General features: G+C 32.3%; 1 protein-coding gene across 2 annotated transcripts; it reads left to right on the forward strand.

The window, feature by feature from the left end:
• The first annotated feature begins 6932 nt into the window (after positions 1-6932).
• Positions 6933-12196, forward strand: LOC101507257 (U-box domain-containing protein 33). Of its 2 annotated transcripts, none has more exons than XM_004492686.4 (9): positions 6933-7610; positions 8083-8204; positions 8287-8408; positions 8601-8705; positions 8943-9387; positions 9527-9667; positions 9781-10308; positions 10718-11482; positions 11751-12196. In XM_004492686.4, exons 1-9 carry the CDS (start codon positions 7415-7417, stop codon positions 11931-11933), a joined length of 2607 nt encoding a protein of 868 aa, XP_004492743.1. In that variant the 5' UTR covers positions 6933-7414; the 3' UTR covers positions 11934-12196. The 2 variants fall into 2 exon arrangements, with proteins under 2 accessions (XP_004492743.1, XP_004492744.1); XM_004492687.4 differs by having other exon boundaries at positions 7273-7610; positions 9530-9667.
• Positions 12197-12608: the final 412 nt, after the last annotated feature.

Genomic DNA, 12608 nt, shown 5'->3' on the forward strand with positions numbered 1-12608 from the left:
AAAACGATTCGATCATTTACGTTGTCATTTACGATAAAAACACAATTCTCAAAATATAACGATAAAAACACAATTCTCAAAATATAACGATAAAAACACAATTCTCAAAATATAACGATAAAAACACAATTCTCAAAATATAACGATAAAAACACAATTCTCAAAATATAACGATAAAAACACAATTCTCAAAATATAACGATAAAAACACAATTCTCAAAATATAACGATAAAAACACAATTCTCAAAATATAATGATAAAAACGATTCGATCATTTACGTTGTCATTTACGATAATCTCAAAATAACACATTCGATAATCTCAAAATATCTCAATATATAAATATTCAGTCATACATAACACAATAATGTATTTCATGAAATGAATATTATAAAACGATTCGATCATTTACGTTGTCATTTACGATAAAAACACAATTCTCAAAATATAACGATAAAAACACAATTCTCAAAATATAATGATAAAAACGATTCGATCATTTACGTTGTCATTTACGATAATCTCAAAATAACACATTCGATAATCTCAAAATATCTCAATATATAAATATTCAGTCATACATAACACAATAACTAATCGTCATACAAGCGACATAATTCACTCAATATTTCATGAATCTCACTAAATGGTCTTACCATATCTAAGGCCCTATGTGCAAGCTCAGCTGCTCTACGGTCTCTACGATCTCTACGGTCTCTACCAGCATGTGCAGACGATGATGGACCAACATGGGCTGCAACAGTAGTATGTGGACTCGAAGGTGCAATGGTGGATGGAGGGAGAATCAGAGGATGTGAAACACTAATGTACCATGCATAGTAGTCTGCAGTGACCTCTCCAGGAAAAGTCACAACAGGATATAGTCTCCGAAAGGTCTCTACAGATGATCTCATAGTACTCTGCCAGACCCAATCTATATTGTCCGGCATCGGAGGAACGTCACGCGGAATGCACTGAATACGACCAAACTGTCGAAGACATCGCTCTGGCAAATATGGGACTGAGACTCCACCACATCGAAGATATCCAGAAAACATCGAAATCGATACAAACGGATGATTAGCTCGATCATCATCATATGGTGTAAAAACTACATCCTCGAGCAACAATCCATCAAGTCTCCGACGATATGCCATCAATCCACCTTCAACATCATGTTTTGCAGTTCACCTACATGCTCTTGGAAGATGCGCAGGAATCGCTCCTCTATCACCCCGCTTACAAATCCTAGGGAAGTGCTCGTAAATCCAACACTGCAACATAATTAACATAATAAAATAACAACGTAATAATTAAATTAATAATTAAATAAATAAATGACACAACTTAATATAAATGATATACCTGTAGTAGGCTTATGTAACCTCCCATATGTCGAGTGTCGTGGACAGCTCCATCTCCCAAGTTGTCATAAAGGAAAACCAATGCCGCGGAAGCCCACGAGTAGTCTCGACAACGATGTAAATCAATAAAAAGAGTAATGTATTTCACCTCAACACGCGTATGTGTTTTATCGGCGAAAATAGTGCAGCCAACTAAATGCAACAGATACGTTCTAGCCGCACACTCAAACTGGTTAGTTTGAATGAGACGGCTATACAAATCACGCAACCATTGCAATCTATATTGGACACATTTGTTATAACTAATCTCAGCACATGCTTCCTCCCATGTTGCACCTAAGTACTCATGTGCAGCTCTTGCAGCATTATTAGTATTCATATTCAAAGGTGCATAAAAAAATTTACCATGCGGTGAGATGTGAAGGAGAGTCGCGACATCGTCTAAGGTGATAGTCATCTCTCTAAATGACAGATGAAATGAGCTGGTCTCTCTGTGCCATCTTTCAACAAATGCGGATATCAAACCAGCATCAGCCATTGTGAGGTAGCCTGAAGATAGATGCATCAGCCCAGATTCCTGAATCCAATGCTCTACAGGAGCTGGCATAGGAACTTCCGCAAACTTCTTCAATTTCAATCCGTGAGTAATTACCTTTAGTGATCCACGATCCTGCGAGTAATTACAGAACAATTGAGATTAATTCAACTTAAAAATAAATAAACAAATAATTAAACATTTATATTAATATATAATTAATTAAATAAACTTAAACTTAAAAATAAATATAATTAAACATTTATATTAATTTATAATTAATTATAAATGTAAAATAAATATAATTAAACATTTATATTAATTTATAATTAATTATAAATGTAAAATAAATATAATTAAACATTTATATTAATTTATAATTAATTATAAATGTAAAATAAATATAATTAAACATTTATATTAATTTATAATTAATTATAAATGTAAAATAAATATAATTAAACATTTATATTAATTTATAATTAATTATAAATGTAAAATAAATATAACTAAACATTTATATAAACATTCATTTAATTTAATAAACTTAAACACAAATAATTAAATATAAAATAAATTAATTTAATACCTCTCCTTCCCATAACCTCTGAGCCACGTGATGCTCGTACTGTGTCAACAGAGATGTCACCGTCGGTCCTCCGGGAAATCCGGTCTGCTGATCCTGATCATCAATGTCAGCAGCACCATCCGACTCATCAGCATCATCTGACTCATCAGCATCAGGATGTGCAGAAGTATCAGGAATATCATCAGCGGTCTGCTCCATCTGTGGCGGCTGAGGGACATCCTCCTCCATATGTGCATGCTCGGTGGAGTCAACATCATCGTCCTGGACCTCCTGTTGTCTTCGACGACGCTGCCTAATTGGACGATTTGCTTCGTTGCGTCGTCTGTTTGATGTTGTTGGTGGAATTCTCTCTACACCATCACGTCTGTCACCTACGATGTTACGAATAATTTGACCAAAGGCACCTCTCATTCTAGGCACTGCAATATATCAATATACCAATATTAAAAACAAATGATTTTTTTTTTAAAAAACCCAAAAAACATTTCGAAACTTTCACTGGAAACAAAACTTTCGAATATTTTCGAAACTTTGCATCAATCTCAAACTTCCGAAACGTGATTTTTCGAATCTTTCAGAATGCTCGAACCTTTTACATTTCGAAAATTTCATCTTCAACGAAACCTTCGAAACTTTTGTACTTCGAACATTTCAAGTTCAACGAAAGTTTCGAAAGGTTGAATCTTTCTGGAAAAAAACATGCTTTGAAAGTTTGACATGCAACGAAAGTTTCGAATATCTGGAAAAATCTGGAAAAAAATATGCTTCGAAAGTTTGATATGCAACGAAAGTTTCGAATGTCTGGAAAAATCTGAAAAAAAACATGATTCGAAAGTTTGACATTCAACGAAAATTTCGAATGTCTGGAAAAATCTGAAAAAAAAAACATGCTTCGAAGCTTTGACATTCAACGAAAGGTTCAAAATTTCCTTACTTTTTCACTTCGAATGTGTGAAAGGTTCGAATTTTTGGTAGGTGGGAGAATCAGATGTTTCAGAGTTTCGAACAAATGGGTGAAAAAAGGAAAGTGTATTTTTTTAAGGGTTTTATAGTTAAAATTAGGGGCAGTATGGTCTTTTACTTATAGTTGGGGGGTGAGAGGTAAAAGTGGGGGGTGCCCAGTACAATGTAACTTATTGGGCCATCCAGCCCAACAAGAATAGAACATGTTTGTGGAAACCATATTCGTGTTGTTGGATAATATTTATTGAATTTTTTATTCGTCACCTCACTTAAATCTCTCATTTTTATATATATTTAAATATCATATAGGGGGGGGGTGCCCAGTACAATTCACGAATATGAATGATAGCTCCCAGATTTGGGCCGAAAATCTAAAAGGAATAAAAAAATTTGGGCCATTGCTCTAAAATTTGGCTACAAAATTTGAAAGGAATCAACAAATAATAATCTATGCTTCCAAATTTGGTAAAAAAATCTGAAAGAAATAAATTAATAGGAGTACTTGCTCACAAATTTGACCAAAAAATCATATAGAAATCAAGGTGTATGAGTCCTTGCGCCATAATTTGGTCAGAAAATCCTAAACAAATTAAGGAATGAGAGTCACTGCTCCAAAATTTGGCAAGAAAATACGAGGAAAGTAAAGGAATATGAAGCTTTGTTATAAAATTTGGTCAAAAATTTCAAAAGAAATCAATGAATAGAAGAAGTCTTTACTCCAAAATTTGACAAAAATATATATAAAATAGTGATACCTTTAGGGGTGTACATGGGTGCGGGTCGACCCTCCAACCCGATTTTTACCCATACCTGATCACTTTCAGGTCCGATTTAACCTAACCCGTTGAAATCCGCTTATATTTGGTTCGGATAATGGGTTTAACAATTTGAACCTGTCGATCCATAGACTTGACCCGATAACTAGTTATATATATTTTTTTAAATTTTGTTTGGTAGTCCCAACAGTCCAATATTATTAATAACTTATTTATATATGAATGATGATGTAAGGTGTTCATGCATCTATGCTAAATACTGAATTTTTCTCACAGTTTAACATTTAATTTGTTTTGCCCTTATAATCTTGTATATCCTTACTCATAAAATTCATATCTAATTTTTGTTATAATTTTACATAATAAATGTATGAACGAAAAGCTTATGGCTATGTTTATAATGAAATTAGTTTAAATTTGTTAAATACAAATTTTTTTAGTTAAATACTATCCATTTTAGTTAAATACAATACATTTGAGTTAAATATTGTTGTTGAATTTATTTATATATTTGATGATTGTTGGATTTATTTTTTTGTGTTGAGAGGTTGATGATTTTTTTTAAGGAATTGAATGATTTGATTGAATTTTTATAGTTTAAAGACATTCAAGTATTAAATATATTTTCATTCAATATATTTTTTTGTAAAATAAAAAACAAGTTATTATTTATGTATAACCCGTCAATCCAACCTAACCTAACCCGTTATTGATCGGACCGGTTCGGGTTAGATTAAATGAAAAAAAATATGGGTTTATAACTTAACCCAACCAAAAGATAATTAATTGGGTCAGATATCGAATTTCGTTAAAACTTACTCAACTCAACCCAGGTACATCCGTGATACCTCCCTCTCTTACTCTCACTATTTTTTATCTTCTTTGCTCTCTTTTTAGTTTTTAAGTTCTTTTACCTCATTTTGTGTTTATTTTTTGTTTTTACAATTTTTCTTGCAATATTTAGTTTTTGGGTGAGGGTGGTCATCAAAAACATGTAATTTTATTTTTTTTGTCTGTTAGGAAAAATAATAGTTATTGTTGAAGAAGAGAGAAAACCAAAACAAAAAAACTTCATTTTATTTTATGAGTTTTGACGCCAACCAATTTTTTTTTTAACCATTGACTTAATTCTCCTAGCCATGAATGCTACCAATAGCCTTTATTTATGTAAGCCACTCCCTATATAGAAATTTTTTAGTTGAAAACAATATTTAGTTTTAATTATGAAGGCTGAAATTTCACATTATGCTTGAATTTTTTTGAGTTATTTCACTTTATGAAAATTATATCTAAAGTTGTCATTATAAATGGTTTATGATATATTGATAGTGTAAATTTTTATCTCAATAGTGAATAACAATTAAATTCATATATAAAATATTAATTACTTTTTTCATTAATATATCTATATATTATATTTCAATTTATATAGTTATTACGCTAACTACTATTGATAATGATAATTTATTGAATAAAATTTATTTTAGCATTCAAAATAAAAAATGTGCACATTCCAAATGAAAGCCTTGATACCACAAGGAGGGTGTAGTAGTAGCTACAAGTGTTTGTAGGGTGGTTTAAATCGATTTTGAAACAAAAAATATATAATTTAAAAATAAAATTACATGAGATTTAGTTTGGATGATATATTTAAAAAAAATATAATTGGATATCTTATCTAATTATAAGTGATTTAATTTAAATTATTATTTTTAGATATTTCCACTATAACTCTATAAAAATATATTTATATCATAAAAACATAGTAAAATAGTATATTTGATGCAAAATATAATATATAGTATACTTGTAAAATTTAATGTTATTGAATAACAAAGATTGATTATATTTAAAACATATTGAATCATAATTTTTTTTAAGTTTGTGAATGAATTGGTAAAAAAACTCGCACACATTTACAAGATTTTGAGTTCAAATTTGATGCATGATATACAACTTAATAATATCGACATTCATCATATGAGTTAGATCTTACGGATAAAGAGATTAAATTAAACTTATAAGTATTGTTAAAAGATAAAAATAAAAACTATCAAATCATATATAAATACAATATATCATACTAATAAAAAGTAAAAAATATTAAAAACTATTTTTACAATTTGATTTAATTTTAAAAAAGATATTCAATATAATTCGTACAATTTTATTAAAATAACATAAAAAATCAAGTATAATTCAATATTAATGAAATATATATTTTTTAATCGATTTACATTTCTTTTATATGTTTGGATACCAATGTCTCTAGTTGTAGCTACATATTATTTTTTTTCTTTTGGTTTAAAGCTACAAATTATCTACCAATGCTAAAATTACCTACTTTTTATGATAACGACTTTTGATGTTGTCCATCTAATTCATCGAATATACTGTAAATATTTGCAACCTACCAATAAAATATCAAGAATCACATCTCTCTTATACAATAAACATTTTTACTTTTTCGTATTGATTATGAAATTTTGAAATCAACAAAAGAAAGAGAAAAAAAAAACCCTACTCATTATAACTTTTCCTTATTAAAAATAGATACATAATGTTTGGTTGTGTATCTTAACATTAATTATTATTAATTTCAATATTTAAATCCACACATAAATTTACAAAATTTCTCTCTTTTACCATAACACAAGATATTTTTTCTCTTATTATTAATATGGGTTGTTTCTTTTTGTACGCTAGAATGATTTTTTAAGGTTATGACAAGTATGTTCTTTTCATAGGAAACTTGTCCTAATTTATACTAGAAAAGAGACCCTTTACACCTATAGATACAATACAACCAAAGGGTTCTCCTTTTCATGTCTTTGCCATCACTCTCTCAAGTATTTTGTGTTTACCACTGTCCAGCTCAAGTTTAAGGATTTTATTTTTTGCTATTAGGGGGAAAGTCTTTTTTTTTTTCAATTACCCATTTGGTTTTTGCAAGTTATAGATATACAAAGTTTCAATCTTTTTGTGGTTTTCTGTGTTTCTTAGAATGAATTTTTGGTGGGGTTTGTGAGATTTTGATGCTTAAGCTTCTGGGTTCATACTTGATAGTAAAAAGGGTATATTTTTTATTTTTGTGTTGTGAGAGAAAGTTGAATGTTTTTGTCAAAAGGAGAGAGAAAGTTGAATTCTTTTTTATTTGTATGATTTAACAATTTGGAATCTATTAGCATGGCTGTGGTGAATCATGTTGGGGGAGAAATTGAAGAGGAACCTGATCAAGGTGTGGTTGATGAAGCAATTTATGTTGCTGTGTCAAAGGATGTAAAAGAGAGTAAATCGAATCTGATATGGGCAATACAGAATTCTGGAGGAAAGAAGATCTGCATCCTCTATGTTCATGTGCCTGCAACAATGATCCCTTTGAGTAAGTTTGTAGCATATTTTGTGTATCTATAAAATACTATGCTTCTCTATATTTTTGCAGCATGTGTTTTTTTGTGTGTATATAATAATACTATGCTTCTCTAAATTTTACACCATTTAAATTGGCTCAATATTGACTCAATTTATGGTATATATGTCCATGATGATCAATGTTTTTTAAATTACCAAGTGATTTTAAAGTAGAACCAAACAAGGGCCATGAGATAATTGGGCTAATTTTAGAAATATAGATTCATATGTTGGGTGTCAATTAAATTTTAATATTTGAAGTTCTATTTTACTACTTCATGATGTTGTTGGGTTGAATTTGTCAAATTTATTATGTGATGGATTGGTTCAATTTATTCCTATAGACTGTAGTAGTTAATTTCAAGAACCAAATTTAACTGTAATAATATATGATAACTCTTGAAATTTCAAAAAAATTGATTTTTTGTTTGTTTTGTTTATAGTGGGCGCTAAATTTCCCGCAAGTTCGTTCAAAGACCAAGAAGTCCGAGCTTACCGTGACATCGAAAGGCAAAACATGCATAAGACTCTTGATGAATATCTTCGAATATGTCATCGGATGGGGGTAACTGCTATTGTGATGCTATATACTTTCTGAATTTTGATAACTAATTGTAATATACGGCTAACAATTTTTTCTGACATAGGTGCGAGCGGAGAAATTGCATATTGAAACGGACAACATTGAGAAAGGAATTTTAGAACTTATCTCTCAGCAAGGTATCCGAAAGCTTATTATGGGAGCAGCTTCTGATAAGTGCTATTCTAGGTAAGAAGCCAGATCAAAACCAAACCACATCATAATATTTTGTTCGTTTTTGCGATAAATTCAATGATGATAATGTGAAAGTATATGTGATGATAGACTATTTGTGTATTGTTAAGAAGTAAAAAAGTTCCAATCTCTATATTTTGTTGAAGTTAACATTATGTTTCTCAACGAGTTTGCATGACATAACAGGAGAATGATGGATCTCAAATCGAAGAAAGCGATCTATGTATGCGAACAAGCTCCAGCTTCTTGCTATATACAGTTTATCTGCAAAGGCCACCTTATACACACAAGGTATGAGGCCTCCTAAAATATCGTTATGTTGCGATGTACAAAAGTATAGAGTGTCACCTTATTTTTATTCTAAGCCAAATATTTCATAATTTTAAAAAACTTGTCAGTTGCTATAAGAAACTACTTTTATGATATTAATCTGTATAAATTGTCTTTATCGAAAGTTTTCATTGCCTTTGGTTTTTATTACCTTTTTCGTGCTGAATTACTGATGTAAATACCATATTACCAACACAGGGATCGCAGTTTAGATGAAAGAAACGTAGAGGTTGCATCTCCTTTGGTGCAGCAAGTGCCTAACTCTGTGAGATCTTTGAGATCTCAATCTATTACGCTTGGGCAAAATCATAGGACAGATTCAATTAATTCTGTTCAAGAGTTATTTCGAAGAGCGAAGTCTGCCAGCGATGAACAGAGACCGAGCAACGTGGATGTTCCTTCTCCAGATGACACTGCAAGGTTTTCAACTCCACGTAACATGCGAGGTACCGAAGTAAGTTCTGATGAGTCTGATAGGCTGTCAAAGACGAGTCCTTCAGGTTTGTCGACATGCTCAGATAGTGCAATTGAACCAGCATTGACCCCGAATTCGGTTGCCGAGAGCAGTGAGATTGCATTGGAGTTGAGTTTGAGTCACCTTGTTATAGAGGATCTTCATCATTTATCTCCTCCCAGTGTACTGGTACAAAAACATTCTTTTCTCTTTCGGTATTGTTTGTGACTTCTATGAAGCATGCACATATTTTGTGTGTTGACTTTTAGCAAGTGATGTGACATTTTTACTTTATGCGGATGCTTTGAATAATGTGGTTGAACGCTAGCAGGACGGTGGAGTGAACGATACGCTCTATGACCAACTTGAACAGGCTATGTCTGAAGCTCATAATGCTACTCGAAATGCATATCAAGAAACTTTTAGGCGAGGGAAAGCTGAAAAGGAAGCCATTGAAGCTATACGCAAGGTAACTGTTCTATTCTTGAGTGCGTCTTAACCATTACTAAAAATTTATGTGTCGATAATGCAACTTGATTCACACTCTAATACTTTTCATTGCTTGAACCATGTAATCGACAGGCTAAAGCTTCTGAAAGCTTATATACAGAGGAGTTGAACTTGAGGAAAATGGCAGAGGAAGAACTAAAAAAGGAAAAAGAAGAACTCGAGAATATAACAAGCCAGAGAGACAAAGTTCAGGAAGAACTGCAACTAGCCCTGGATCTGAAGTCATCACTAGAGAGTCAACTTGCATCGTCTGAAGTTATGGTACAGGAGCTGGAGCAGAAGATTATATCTGCTGTGGAATTGTTACAAAGCTACAAGAATGAACGAGAGGAATTGCAGATGCAGCGCGATAATGCATTGAGAGAGGCTGAAGAGCTGAGGAAAAAACAAGGAGACGACTCGAGCTCCCATGTACCTCAATTGTTCTCAGAATTCTCTTTTTCAGAAATTGAAGAAGCAACACGTAACTTTGATCCATCTCTAAAGATCGGAGAAGGCGGATATGGAAATATATATCAAGGTATCCTCCGTCACACCGAAGTGGCTATAAAAATTTTGCACGCCAATAGCATGCAAGGACCCTTGGAGTTTCAACAAGAGGTGGGGATGATTTGACTTTTGTGTTATTGTTTTGAAAATAATCTTATTTTAATCAACAATAATAATTTGAGTTTAATTTTGATACAATGGCAGAGTAAAATTTTTTACACCAACAACAAATTATATGTGTGACTTATGAAGTAGTTGATTAAAGTCAAACTTCTTTTTAAAATCTAATGGTCACGATTGATTGACAGTGTAAAAAATCTTTACATTGCTGGTGTGTATATATATATAATATATGAATTAAATCCTAATAATTTTGGCCTTAAATATAATAATTGTGTTTATTAGTTACAATTTGGCATAATGCATCATCAACTTTACCTTTAAAACTTTTAAAGATGATCAAGATTTGTAGGAAAATGGATAATTATTTTGACACCATTTTTTAATTTTGTTGTATCAGGTGGATGTATTGAGTAAGCTAAGGCATCCAAATCTGATCACTCTTATAGGAGCCTGTCCAGAATCCTGGAGTCTTGTCTACGAGTATTTACCAAACGGGAGCCTTGAAGACCGTCTTGTCTGCAAGGACAACACTCCTCCATTATCATGGCAAACGCGGATCCGCGTCGCTGCAGAACTCTGCTCCGCTCTCATCTTTCTTCATTCAAGTAAACCTCACAGCATAGTGCATGGTGACTTGAAACCTTCCAATATCATCTTGGATGCAAACCTTGTCAGTAAGCTTAGTGACTTTGGAATCTGTCGCATATTATCGAATTACGAGAATTCTAGTAACAATAGTACGCAGTTTTGGAAAACCGATCCAAAGGGGACTTTTGTCTACATGGATCCTGAATTCCTTGCTTCTGGAGAACTCACTCCAAAGTCAGATGTTTATTCATTTGGAATTATATTATTGAGATTGTTGACTGGGAGACCGGCTTTGGGAATAACTAAGGAAGTGAAATATGCTATAGATACCGGAAAGTTGACATCTTTATTAGACCCTTTGGCCGGAGACTGGCCATTTGTGCAGGCCGAGCAGTTAGCACGCTTGGCTTTGAGGTGTTGTGAGATGAATAGGAAGAGCCGGCCGGATCTTCATTCGGATGTGTGGAGGATACTGGATTCAATGAGGGCTTCTTCTGGAGGTACAAACTCCTTTGGTCTAAGTTCTGAAGGGCCTCACCAACCTCCTTCATATTTCATTTGTCCAATCTTCCAGGTAACTAACTCTTCTTTCCTTTGTTTTCCAATTTCAGCTCATTGAAATATCATAGCTTGTTTGGTTTTCTGTCTTAACCCTCTGGTTCTCGAGGGAAATGAACTTTGGTAATCTAGAATTCAGTCTGAAGGTAAGTAAAGTCTAACCAAAGATTCTTCTGGTCACAGTTCAAACTGATGGATATGGAATGATATAAGCTTTTGATATAATATAAAACTATAATCTAAGAAAATTTCACATGATCACAATCTTCATCATGCTTATGCAGGAAGTCATGCGAGATCCACATGTAGCTGCAGATGGTTTTACTTACGAAGCGGAGGCTATCCGAGGATGGCTTGACAGCGGCCACGACACTTCACCAATGACAAATAGTACACTTGCACATCAGAGTCTCGTCCCCAACCGCGCTCTTCGCTCCGCGATCCAGGATTGGCTTCAAAGTCACTAATTCAAGCCTATTACTTTTCCTTAGCCCATTTTCATTAAAATGTACATCCACTTGTTTATAACATGTTTAGGAAAGTTATATGCCGTTATATAATTTTTAGAACCTTCTGTCACTTTTGTTTCTTATAGTTCTATAAGAAGTGGAGTCACATTTTATACCTATATATATCTTCTTGTATAGGTTAGATAACCAACCATGTGGTTATCTTCAGTGATTATATAAATAAAATATATAGAATGCACGAAAGTGAAGGGTTGATTAAATCTATCAATTGCACGAATGTGAATGGTAATAGTATTGTTGTTTTACTCAAATGTGAATGGTAATAGTATTGTTTCTTTTTACGCATTTGAAGAATTTCATAATATAATAATGTGAAACTCCTAACATCGTCATATTCTTCAAGTGTTGACGTCCAACACGATTTAAATTTTATCGACATTGATCCGATGATAGTCTATTTTTTATTTTTTTGGCGGTTTCACCAACCTTTTAATATTTGATGGAGTACTTTACTCCGGTCTCTATATAGCTCTTTTCGTAGCCAACTCTCAATAAAAGCACTAATTGTTAACATTTAGAATTTAATTAATAAATATTGTCGGTGTAAAAAAATTACACAGTTAGTCAATCATAACTGTTAAATTATTAGAGATGTTTGACTTTTATCATAAC

Source organism: Cicer arietinum, chromosome 3 (assembly GCF_000331145.2).
Source record: "Cicer arietinum cultivar CDC Frontier isolate Library 1 chromosome 3, Cicar.CDCFrontier_v2.0, whole genome shotgun sequence".
NCBI lineage: Eukaryota > Viridiplantae > Streptophyta > Magnoliopsida > Fabales > Fabaceae > Cicer > Cicer arietinum.